Here is a 13,178-nt window from a genome sequence, read left to right as displayed (position 1 = left end):
GCATATTTCTAAATCTCCCATAGTAATGACAGTCAGTGAATGCACTGGCTGCAGCCATTAGGACTGCAAGTGGCCACATTGTGTCTTGATATGAGCCTGTGAAAAGCATTAGTTTGTGTATTCCTGGTTAGATAAATCTTTTTGCTTTCCCCGCCTTCTCTGTGTGCTCTTCAGGGATTAGGATGAGCCAAGCTATGTTGGCTCAGTGAGTGAACCAAGAGATCACCTCCAGAACTGATCCTCAAAGAACTGACGGGGAACCAGCGGTGGATAGCAGGGTGACAATCACTGCCAAATGTGAAAACCTTGCTGTGTGTTTGTGTAGGTGTAATGTTTGTGTATCTCCTCACATACACAGTGGTAAATGCATACCTAATTTATCACTCCAGCACGTATGCACCCATAGTACACATACTATCTGATGAGGACTGTGTCGTTTTGCTATCCGATGAGGATAGCATCACTTAGCAAATCAAGGCACCGTTATGTAGTGTCCCATACAGTACATTCTGTGCTAGTCAACTGAGGCTAAATATAAAGTGCTGTATTTTTGAACATTATATGAATTCCTGGTGAGCTGTAGAGGGACACAGAACAAGAGACTTGTCATTTGAGTCAGTCACTGCATGAACGTGTGTGAGCGGGATATGATACGGTATACCTGCCTGGAAAAGTAATTCTCAGAAATGTGTATGTTACAAGATTTACAGTTGCATCAATCTGTAGAAACAAGACACAAATTCTTCTAAGAAACTAGTCTCCTGTCAGCTTTTTAAAGAATAATTAAACATCTTGTTGCTCAGATCTTAACATTTCCCACAGGGGCAAATTATTCAAATGACATATTCTCTGTTTGTTGAAATGCAAATGTCTCTGAAAGATCTTCTCTGTGTGGCTTAGTATTGTCAAAGCTTAAGAGGTGTTACGAAAGTACAAAACAAAGGAAGGTTACCTGATAAGACATGGCGCCATAATGTGTGGTGTGTTTACTTTTGTGTCAAGCTGAACGTTTCAGGGTAGGGTGACCTTTGGTAGCTGCAGCTTCTCTTGGTTTAGGATCAGGCAATCTCAGCCAGTCTTCTTGCTCTGCATCTCACTCTCTGTCACCTGTAAAACAAACCACAAGGAAACACATTTCAATAGCCTTTCCATGTACATGGCTGAAACTGACAAGTAAAGATCTGACTCGGATTCGTAACAACTGAGTTAGACTTTGACATAACATTCTTCAATAAAACAAGCTTATCTACCAGGACCTAGACAAGACACGTTGTCGATAGAGATACCAAACCACTTTGTTTATATTGTGCAGTCTGACGGATCACAGACAGACACACATTTTGTGTGTGTGTGTTTGTCTGCGTGGGCTCGTGTTCATGTTTGTTCTATAACCTGTGGGCTGCTGATGGGAGACTGGAATGTAAAAACAAGATCATGGCAATAAGAACAAAAGTCAGGACCCGTGAGGTGTCAGTGACGACTGCAGTGGAGAGGTGGGAGGACGATCCTGGGTACCAAGGTCAAGAAGCTAAGCCTCCCACACCAACACGCATTCACATATTGTGGTCATGTAATAGTGACATGACACTCAGCCCATTTTAATACAAGAAAGAAGATCATGAAAACAGTTCATTCATCACTTGAAAAAAAAAATACAGTATGTTACCCAAGTGAACCTCATAAAGTCGAATGTATACAACTGACCTCACTGCTCGCTCTATAGCTCTAAGGAGATGATCTCACAAGAGATATGTCTTAAGAAAACAGTCGACAATAGCAGTGTGTATAAATCCTGATGAGTCAGTGTATGTCTGTCTTCATTTGTGAATTAGTAGCTTTGTGTATGCCCACTAGACTGCATGTCTTTAAATAGAGAGACCAGTTGAATGTGTGAAAATAGTGATGGTGTGTGTTGGAGAATAGTAGAATGAGTGAGAGCACATCATAGCTTTTGTATAAGAGTATGATGTCTTTTGAAGGACAAAAATTATTGTCTCTAGTGCCGAATTATGGTAAGTATTTTATTAAAAAGAAAAGTAGTTTGATTAAATCAGCTAGTTTACATTTTCATTGCCACCTGTAATGGTCACTTGTGGCCACAGTGGCCACTGTTTATTGTTTAAGGACAACTTAAAATTCAGTTTTCTCCCTCTTGATGTAAGAGGCTGTTGGCAAATATGAGTATAAGACAGTTTAAATGTGTAACAGAGAGCATGTAAGAGTTTATAGTGCAGTACTGTGTGTGGGTATGTGTGAGTTCAGGATTCAGTGTGTGTCTGTGATAGTAGCGATGGTGCCATCAGTGTAGTGATGCTCCTAATTACTGTCTCTCCGGGAACCAGCTGGAATAACAGAGAATTAAAAACCTCAGGTGCTGAGGTCACACTTACAACACTGCACTACATCAGAGAGCCAGTGAAATGTGCTTGCTGGGGCACGGAAACTGTTAAACACACAGCAAGCCTCTGTTTCTCTGTGCTCCTGTGTGTATGTCTGCGTATATATATCCTTTCATCTATGTTTTTGAACATGTAAGTGTGATGATAGCTACGTGCCAACAGTTTAATGAGTATGCACACATCAGACACCTGACAATATTCCTGTAATTCCTAGTTATAAATGAGGTGAACTAGCGAGTAATTTGTGTGTGTAATGCTGATCCACTAACATCACTTGTCAAAGAGAGCTTGTGTAATTGGTAGATACAGGGCAGGAACTATAGTACAGTAAATAGCAGACATTAGCTTCAATAACAATAATAACTCATTATTAAATCTGGTGCCTATTCTCATCTTTTTTCTTTTTGTCTTTTAGTATATCTAATCTTCTTCCTGTCGCCATTGGGCAACAGGTGTACTACTACAACTTTTACAATGGATTGTTTACAGTCATTTAGTGTAATTGTTGAACAATGGCAGCCTGACAGTTACAGCTGTTGGCTACCATTGCTAGTCGCGTCAACCCTGTGGGGTGAGTTATAGCTGCCTCTGTCCTGTAATTATGTTTCTCCCTTCCCATGGTTATGGTGACAGATGATGGCAGCAGTGGAAAAGCCAGTGAAGGAAGCCTCCTGTTGGAAGACGAGGAATGATGGCCTTGACAGGGAGGTAATCCCAAGCCTGGAACCACAGAGCTACCTGTCTAGACACTGAACAGCTGTCTTAGGCTGGAGTATACACACTGTAAAAAAAATTTTTAAAAAGAGTTGGACAAGTTAATGTGTTTACAGTGCAAACCAGCCTTTTTCGTTAACATCAATGAATTGAAGTTATGAATTGAATTAAAGTAAATGATTGCCATAATCTTTGTATTGTATTACATCAAAGAAAGCAAAACCAGAGAGTGAAACTGTCACACACTGTGGGCTTTTTTCACAGCAGATATTTTGACTTATCATAGCAGCAAAGTCACAGGTGGAACTGATAACCCTTATGATGGCTCCACTCAATTTGCTTTCTGGGTAAGGTACCAGGGCCATGGAACAGAAGCACGCATTGTGTGTTTCAATTTCATGTTTTCAATTTCAACTGTGCTTTTCGTGCTATTACACGTCTAAATGTCTGCTATGAAAATGGCGTATTGACACATTTTTTCATCAGTTTTCATTAAGTTTTCAAGTTTGTCCACTTCTTGCAGTGTGCTGTTCTGTTCTTTCCTCCTTTCTCCTCTCTAATTTTTTTCTCCATATTTTTCAGGTGAGTACCTGATCGCCTCACTGATCCACAGCACAACCAAACACAAGGCTTTGTTTATTTAACAGTGCAGTGCAGTCAAGTGAGAGCAGCTACAGATGGGCTGCCTTAACAAAATATGACACTCAGAGACTTAGTGACTTAACTGACATTTTACAGTACTGCAGCAACTCCCCATTTACAAATCCCTGTCCCTAAAACTCCTGTCATGTCACTCAAAGCTTCAGATGAGATAGTCTTGGATTCTGCAGTGAAAGACAGGAAGAAATGTGCACAGAAAGCAGCTTATAAACAAAATTAGCCAAATGGGTAATTTGATGTGAATTTCTAACATACTTTCTCATGAGACCACTTAGTGTGCAGTGCATGCCAGTGCTTGTACATGTACTTGTTTGTGTGTCAGAACAAATTCTGTTGCGTGTGAGTTGAGTTGCATTGTACGAGTGTGTACATACTGCGCTTATATTTACGTGTGAGGCCACAGAAATAACAGAGGGCATGGTATAAAAATCTTGATTGTTTCTCAGGGATTATCCTTCACAATGCAGGGCTTTATCAGAGGGCCTGGACTGCTGTAACAAGACACGCTCTCCCTGTGTTCGCTCAGCCAAAGACTGAGACATATGCCAGCAACGAATCACAGGGGGGGAAAGAAATGAAGAGAGCAAAGAAAAGAAACACAGGGAGGGGAAACCATGGCGAAGGAGAGTAAAGAGCAGAGAGAGGGAGGAAGAGACGATGGGAAGAAACGTGGAGAGGGAAAGTGGGAGAGAAAACAGAAAGTAAGACGGAGAGTGAAATATACAGAGAAAGGCAGCAGTTGAACAAGTTTAACTGGAGGCCATTCTTCAAACAGAGAGGTTTGTTTTCTGACAGAGATCCCTCTCAGGAGATTGAGCTGGAAAACAGATTAATAGAGCCTGTCCAAGTTGCTCTATGATCTTGCGCAACATGTGTCTCAGCAGCATGTGAACAAAAGCTGCTATGCATCATACTGTGCGGTGCTTTGACATCGCTGTTTGCATGTTATAGCCTAATGTAAATGATGCATAATGATCACCAAACCTTTATATTCAAACACCTCAGGCAGAGGTTGGGTTGTCAGCAAACATTTTTCAGATCTTTCATATTTGGCTTTGTGAAGGAGAGGTGTTTTTGATTGGGGCATTTTATTTGCTTCCTTTTATAGGACTTTCTCAGCAGGATCAGGTTGCTGTGCCCAGGCTAACCAAGCTCTGTAAAGGGGAGCTGTGGTTTTGGAAATGAGGGGGAGATTTGGCTGACTGTGGAAGGGGCTTTTGATATGTGTGTAGGAGGTGTAGATGGGGTGGAGGTATGCACTGCATTGTGTGAGGCTTCATTACTTTGTATATTCATATATTCTCATGACAACTCCACTCCTAGTGCTCATGGAGAGTATTTTTTCAGACTTGCTAATTTACATTTATTAGCTGTTCATTTTTTGATATGTAACCAAGAGCTTGCACTCAGAATGAGGAGTTATGCTTATTACCATTTACTTGAAAGGACCCCTAGTGACTTGATGCTTTTCCTAGCCACGGTCCAATCACTTCTAAGGTTGCGGTTCATGGAAAATGGCATATAAAAGCCTGTGATGTTGCCCTGTGCGTTAATAACATAACTGGAAAACTTTCACTTTCACTTTCACGGTGTAAACATGACACAGTTTTCTTAAAAAGAGTCATTTCTGGCTTGCATATGCTGTTTTGGTTGCAGTCGACTTTCTACAGGGCATATTTTGAAACTGCTGTGGAGCCACCCAAAGTCAATCCAAGCAAGGCACTGAGCAGCCAGCACTATTGTTTCAGAGCTACTCAGGATTCTCAGGGTGTTGCTTCACCCTGAATGGTTCACCCACTTTTTGTTTTAGACTTGAGTTCATAATAGTGAACTGTACAAACTCTATAGGGGGGTAATTTACTTGTCTTTCTACCAGAGCCAAAGCTGTCTACTTTGAATCTCTTTGAGTATTACCCTCATCCACATGGACAGAGAATGAAGGAGGGGGGGCAGTGTGACGGGAAGAGAGCTGTTTATCTCTCATCGCCGCTCTTATGAGCGGAACAAGAAGGGAACTGTTGAGACAGATGGGGAGACGACTCGAAAGCAGCAGAATTGTAATTATTTACCCAGAAAGTCCTGTTTGGACGGTTTGGAATTTCGTCCTTCATCCAGACTACAGAACTAGACTCACAGTGTTTGTGGGAGTGTGGGCCGTGGGACATGCATGTTCCTGGCTATGTGTGTGTTTTCAGCCTGTCCTGCGTCATCACTGTTCTCCTCTGTTTATGCAGAGGCTCAGTGGATATGGAGCGGGATGGTCGGATATCCAAGCCACCCACTGTCACTTGATATCTATGGAAAATGGATTGGATGATTGGACAAGTTCACTTCCACACAGCTTTTTCTTTATTCATTAAGGTATTTTAAGGTTATTAAGGAGTGATCAAGCATTCAAGAGTGATGCAGCGTTAAACTGGTCAGGCTCACAAAATTGGCTAATAAGTAAATCTGCTTGGTTTTGTGGTCACTTTATCTATTCCTACTTCTAAGCCAATATGATAATTATGTTTACGGTGGAAATGTTTTGGAAGCACATTTTTGCTCCACTACACTGGTGGACAACTGCCATGGAAGGGAGATGAAGGAAGGGTGAAGGAGAGACAGAGAGGGACTGAGAGATGGAGGAAGGGAAGTAGTCGGCGTTGAAGAGATAGTGAGGGGCCATATTGAGTGACACAGAGTATGTCTGTTTTTTCTCGGTGGACCAGAGAAGATGCAGCGTAACTGAAGCGCACTGCACCATGGCAGCTTCTCCTTTATCTTTGTGTGTGAGAGAAAGGAAAATGACAGAGGCCTCTTTGAGTACTGGACAGGCCTCTGTTCTCTCATGGTTAGAATAAGTTGGGAGAACTGCCATCTTCTGTCCATGAGCTGTCTCTAAAGACAACAGAAGGATAAACACAACACAGATGTGAACATGGATAAATACAAAAAATACAAAACACCTCGTCAAAATACTGAATTCACAGTGGGCTGTAAGATGTGTTTTTCCAGAGAACATGTTGGAAACATATCATATGTAAAATGCATTATGTGTTTTTTCTATTTATTTGTATGTTATGTAGAGTTAAATTAAAACCCTGTGATGATTTTGTGTCTCTTCAGAATAGCTAGAACTACCGGATCAGTGTGCGTCTGTGACACATAGGACAAGGGCCTCCCCTTGTGTTCTCCAGGCAAAACTACACTCACCAAGCACTGTTAGGAACACCTGTTCACTGGCTTATTCATGCAATTATCCAGTCAGCCAATCATATGGCACCAGTGAAGTGCATAAAATCATGCCGATACAGGTCAGGAGCTTCGGTAAACTAATGTTTACATCAAGCATCAGAATGTGACCTCAGTGACCTTGACTGCAGCATGATGGTTGGTGCTAGACAGGCTGGTTTGAGTGTTTCTGAAGCTGCTGGTCTCCTGGGATTTTCATGCCCGACAGTGTCTAGAGTTTGGGCTCTAAGGATTTGGAGTGAAAAACAAAACATCCAGTGACCAGCAGTTCTACAGGCAGTAACGCCTTGTTGATGAGAGAGGTCAGAGGAGAATGGCTGGACTCTTTGGTACATGAACTCAGATAACCACTCTTTACAACTGTGGTGAGCAGATAAGTATCTAAGAATCTCAAACCTTGAGGCAGATGGGCTACAACAGCACAAGACCACACTCGGTTCCACTCCTGTCAGCCAAGAACAGAAGTCTCGTATAGAGTGCTGTGGGCGCAGACTCACCAAAACTCGACAGTGGAAGACTGGATAAACATGGCCAGGTCTTGATTTCTGCTCAGGCACGCAGATGGAAGAATTTGGCTTTAACAGCATGAATCCGTGGACCCAACCTGTCCTGCCCAACAGTCCAGGATGGTGGTGGTGGTGGTGGTGATAACCTTAAGAAAGAGAGAGAGAGAGAAAAAAAATGTGTTAAGTGGTATATTGATTTGTTATGCAGGTCACCATATCTGTAGGTGCACGTGTGAATGAATGAATGAATGAAGGAATGAAAATGGGTAATTACACCACAAGTTTCCCATACTGCATTTACTGATTTTAAGATAAATGGGGAAGAGTTTCTTGTGACTATCATAAATCACCTTCTTATAGCTCCTCCTCCGAGTTAGCCCCCCCACACACACGCACGCACGCACGCACGCACTGACGCGGCCACTGACTGCCTACATTTCCTGGTCCAACTTTCACCAAGTCTTCACGACAAAATGAGTCTTCTAATGTATGTGTTGGGTACCCTAATAATGCCGATCTTTGTCAGTACAATAGGTAAGATATGGAGAATTGTGAATATGTATTTCTCTCCCGTTTTTCGTTCGTTTTTCTTTTTCTTGTTCGTTTTTTTGGCGGCTTCCGTTTTCGCTGTCACTTGCTCATTAACAGTTTGTTAATGTTGCTGTTTAATTCTGTTGTTTCACAGAATATTTGGAGAGAAATATATCTTGCAACGACATTAAAGGCCCCTCTGGCTTCGCCTTCCCACTCTTCCGCTGCTCTTTTGGAGATGAGATTTATGCGCATCGTGAAGAGGTATTTCGATTTGTTTCTAAACTTTTGTTATAGTCCGTAGTTTTGTGCTTTATGTACAAAATAATGCTGGCAAGGGATTTATTGGTCCTGTAATGTGTGTGAGAAGAAAACAGAGATAGGAAGAAAGTAAAAGTAGCTGGTGAGGTGTGACTAGGTGTACGCTCTGTTTCCTCTTTTTTTTCTTACGTCATCTTTCTGCCATCTTAATTTCCACTAGATCGTGATTGGTAGTTTTTGGCCTGGTAATCTGTTCCACTTAGATGAAGTGATACGCATGGACAGCTCTTCAGTCGTTACAAAACAATGCATTGACCTGAAAGTACAATGTATCGGTAAATATGTGAGTTTTACTTTGTTATATTTACACGAATTCATTCTATTAAAGTCAGATCGATTTGTTGTGTTGTAAATGTGATATTATGTCCTCCACCCTCTCAGAGTAAACTCTGCTTTTGCTTTTCAAGGCTAACGTGGTAAATGAGACCTGGCTGATTTTTAAAACCATTGGTAAGGCAATAAGATTGTGTAAACAGCTGGTTTACTGTTGACCCTGATCGTACACCACTAATCATACATTCTTATATACATATATAATATACATATACATATCATATATACATAATATGTACAAGTATCTCACCGCTTTACCTTAAACAGAGCAAACTAAGGATCCTGATCCAGATTTATCGACACCATGGGGCCTCATCAGTGAGTAAAGTTTACTCTGTGTAATTATTCCACTGTCACAACATTTCTGTTGGCAACACTGCAGTAAAATAACATGTGATGATAACATGTTTGCATTTTGTCTGTCATTCAGTCATGTCAGTCGGTGTTGTGATTTTGCTTGGGCTCATTATCATTGGGGTGCTTATGTGGTGTTACACTTCTTGGAAAAAGGAAATGAAGTGAGTTCTATTCTGTCTGTAATAACAATCAACCGTTAATGTCATTTACACATTTAACTACGCGGTGTCTTGCATGGATTCAGAAATGTTTGTTTGCTTCTTGTCTCTTGTCTCAGGAAGGAGCGCAAAGCAGCTACAGTCTCTGGATTCTTTAGCTATCTAATGAATCGCTGTGGTCTCAGAAAGGGGATTTCCCAGGCAGGTGTGGCAGGACAAATAAGGTCAGTCAGTCTTTTCGCATCCATTTTAACTGCCCTTGTTCGTTTAAGCAAATATGAATGCACTGTCAATGCACAATGTCATGCAGTTGCAATTAGTTAAATCCAACCCAGTGCACCCTATATTAACAAGTCATGTTGTCAGCCACTAACTTTTTACGAGAGGAAAAATTGGTCAGTGGTTTTAAAAAAATGAATCTGGTGGCTTCTTTCAGTTTTGCTGAATATAAATGTGTGTTTGAATGTCCCTTTAAGATACCAAGGAGGGGATGAAGTCCTGGAATACCCAGCTAGTGATTTGGTGAATCAAGAAGGTTATATCAGGTGAGCTAACATTAAGAGGCTACTGCACAGATCACAGAAGTTGAATACATCTTCTGAAGTTCTTTTTAACTGTATATGTCTTCTTTGTCATTGTAGCCTGGCTATGCCTTCTATCGCTAATCCACATGAAGATGGTGAAAATAATACTGAGCATGATGGCATTCTCAGAACTGTGCATGCTAACGGGTGAGGCTGCCATGTTGTAAAACATCTATATACACACAGACCTCTGTCAAAACCATCAAAGTGTTTTTTTTTTTCTTGAATGGAATCTGCTAAAAGCTGTCTTTGTCTCCATAGGACTGATCCTGAGACTCCTTATGCCCGTGTTCAGGACCATTACTTGAGCAATGGGGGAATCCAGGCAACTAAAAAGTGAGAATGAGAATTGTTTACTTTTTCTTGTGCTTGTAGCCTGTTTTGATTGGCAGATTTAGTTGAAGTGTCCCTTTAACTGGGGAGCAAATGAAAGATTCAGTCCAATTCTTAAGTGGTATTTGTTTTGCAGTGGAGACATAAGTGCCCCTGATGTTAACAAAGCCTCTTGTCAGCGAGCCATTAACAGGTAAGCTACTGCGCAGATAGGTAGTGTGTTTATTATCAGTACTTAATGTTAATTCACAACTACTGTATATGTTTTCTTCAGGAACTTGATGGGTGATCCAGGAGGAGTGAATCACAACAAAGGAAAAGACACTGTGATGTAAGTCTGTTGTCTATAATTTTAAATTATGGTAGATACAGTACTGTGATAGAGTTGAAGAGATGAATTCTGACATTTTTGTATATCACATATGGCACTTGGCACAATTGTTAAAGCATGTAGATTAAGAATGTGTCCTTTTGCAAATGTGTATATTTATGTTGCTGCCTCCAAGAGGTTAATAGTTTCTTAGTAGTAGTTTAGTTTGACATATTTGTGATTAATTGTATTTAATTAACCCCCCCCAAATTTGCCTGACATCTGCTCAGAAAGTGAGCATAAACTAGACTTTGCCATTACAGTGCAGAGGTTCACGTCTCTATTCTTTGTTGTTTCTGTCTCCAGAGCTAATCCAGGTTCCAACATGACAGGTGAAGCCGCAGCTTTGGTGAACAAGCACGACTTTGACCCAGACCAGGTCAGCAGGTGCTGTGCTGCACCAGTAAGTAGGAAGATTTCTATACAGGGTTTTTTTTTTTTTTTTTTTTTTTTTTTTTACTGTTAAAATGCTCTTTTTGTGTTGTTGCTATTTTTGTTTGATTTAAGCACTTTTTTTGTTCTTTTTTTGGTTTTCTGCAGGACACTGACGTGGAGTCAACACCCAAGATTAAAACATAAAAATAAACATTCATAAATATTGATTAATAATGATGATGATAATAATAATGATAAAGATACTACTACTAATAATAATAGTAACCTATATTATACATACAACACATTGAGTATTCTCACAGTCAGGGTATGGGGTACATTTACTGACAAATCCTTTGGGATCAAGTCAAGCACTTTGTTTAAATGAGCATTTTTATCCCAAATTCTCGATCATCTTGATAAGCATGTTGTCTTTTTTTTTTTTCAGTGTTAGAAGGTGATTTTTTTTTTTTCACAAGTCTGATTATAATAACAATAATAATGGTAGTTTTGTTACTGAGAATATCAAATGCTTGGCTTGACAAAAGGATGGGTGGACCAAAAACATGTCAGAATATTTACCCCATACACAGCTGTGAGACAACTTACTGTTATTGCACCTATATAACAGACATGTTATAATATAATATATAGTATATATAAACATTTATGAACTATCTATCTATATACCAGATATACAATGTATTATAAAATGTACCATATTATATTACCTAATTATAATGAATAGTCTTTTTGATAATTGATAAGACATTCTAGAATACATTACACAGAATGCTTTTAAAGTTTTGAGTCTACATGTAATTTTACATTTATTTTATTTACTCCTTCATAATTAAGCAACGTGTTTATTCTTATCATTTGAGTCACAACACCGTTTTTTGTGATTCTGTATTTTTGTTTTCTCGCTTATGTACTCAGTTTCACTGATTGCCCTGTCATTTCTATCTTTGTTTCTTAACTATTGAAGTTTATGCCACATGGGGGCAGTAAACAGTCATGAGTTGTAGAGGCAACATCCTCACACCGCTTATTACTTTTGTTGAATAATGCAAATGCAGCTAATGAAACGATTCCAATAGCTTCAGAATTCCTAATTGTCCTAATACCTACAAAATGTATCTTATTTTTATGTTCTATATATGTGTTTGTGTGATATGTGTTTGATTTAAAAAAGAACATATATATAAACGTATACTATAGTACTGTTGACTGACTAATGTGTGGTTCTTCTATGCAATCAGTGTGTGTTTTACAGTTTATTTTATAGTAGTTCTCTGATTTATTAATCAACCAATAAAGGAACAGTAAGTACATTAAGCATCACTCGGTAATTTAAGTGCTATGTACTGTATGTTTCAGTACTTAAAAGATTTGTTGCCCCTGTGGCTTGATGTATGGTAGTAATTACAGTAACACACAAACACGCTAGGAATCAGGTTGAATTTAAGATATTGCTTTTCTCTATCTCTTGGGATCTGCTCAGAGTTGCTATGAGTCTTGGTTTGTCGATGTCTGATTCTATTTTAAGCTTCTCTAAATGTGCAATGACCTTGAAAGAGCCCCTTTTTTTTTTACCTCTCAGACAGACTGAGTGCCAGGAAGTGAGTGTTTGAGGGGTTAGAGGCTTTGTTGCTCGTGTTTGATATGTCAGTGTGTGAAAGTGTTACTGCAGCGCCGGTGAAAAAAAGGGTGATTGAATGGTCAAGGCCTCGGATTCTCCCCTCTCTGGGAGTCTCACTGAAGGGACATGAGTGAGTTAGGGGCTGGGCAGATGGGTGGATGGGTAGGGGGGCAATGACATCTCATGTCATTATACCTGTAGAGCATACAGTATGACATGGAAAAAAAATGGGTAAAAGGAAGAGGCAAAGTTTCAGGAAGGTTGCAATTATGGATGAATACTTTATGCTTCGATGCACATAATAATTAGATATTGGCTAATTAGTTACCAACCACACTCCATTGTGAATGGGATCGTGAGCAGTCAAGGAAACAAAACTTAGTGGGAGCTGAACACCGATCACACCACATCAGAGATAAGAGGGCTTAAGGGAAGCTATGGGCTTCAGTAACCCAGACATTTAGGTGCGTTATCCCTAAATGATCTCTAGCTGATCACAATGTTTATGCTTACTCTGGAGTGTACTAAAGGTTGTCTACAGCTGTGTGCTGCTGTGGTTTAACAGACAGCTGCAAGCAAACAGTGTTTCACTGAGAAGTCAGTAAGCTGCACTCACACTGCAGTTATTAAAAGATTACATCAGGGATCACACCACACCGTA

General features: G+C 40.0%; 1 protein-coding gene across 2 annotated transcripts; it reads left to right on the top strand.

Annotated features, from left to right (window-relative positions):
- Positions 1–7,924: 7,924 nt before the first annotated feature.
- LOC121197948 lies at positions 7,925–12,103 on the top strand. 2 transcript variants are annotated; one of them, XM_041061728.1, is made up of 14 exons: positions 7,925–8,047; positions 8,199–8,308; positions 8,526–8,648; positions 8,773–8,815; positions 8,966–9,016; positions 9,138–9,216; positions 9,333–9,437; positions 9,690–9,758; positions 9,855–9,944; positions 10,059–10,133; positions 10,267–10,323; positions 10,405–10,461; positions 10,807–10,903; positions 11,041–12,103. In XM_041061728.1, the coding sequence occupies exons 1-14, from the start codon at positions 7,987–7,989 to the stop codon at positions 11,077–11,079; spliced, it is 1,056 nt and encodes a 351-aa protein (XP_040917662.1). In that variant the 5' UTR covers positions 7,925–7,986; the 3' UTR covers positions 11,080–12,103. The 2 variants fall into 2 exon arrangements, with proteins under 2 accessions (XP_040917662.1, XP_040917661.1); XM_041061727.1 differs by having other exon boundaries at positions 9,129–9,216.
- Positions 12,104–13,178: the final 1,075 nt, after the last annotated feature.

This window comes from Toxotes jaculatrix, chromosome 18 (assembly GCF_017976425.1).
Source record: "Toxotes jaculatrix isolate fToxJac2 chromosome 18, fToxJac2.pri, whole genome shotgun sequence".
NCBI classification, from domain to species: Eukaryota; Metazoa; Chordata; class Actinopteri; family Toxotidae; genus Toxotes; species Toxotes jaculatrix.
Note: the sequence above shows the minus strand (reverse complement) of the source record. Positions and strands in the feature narration are given on the sequence as shown.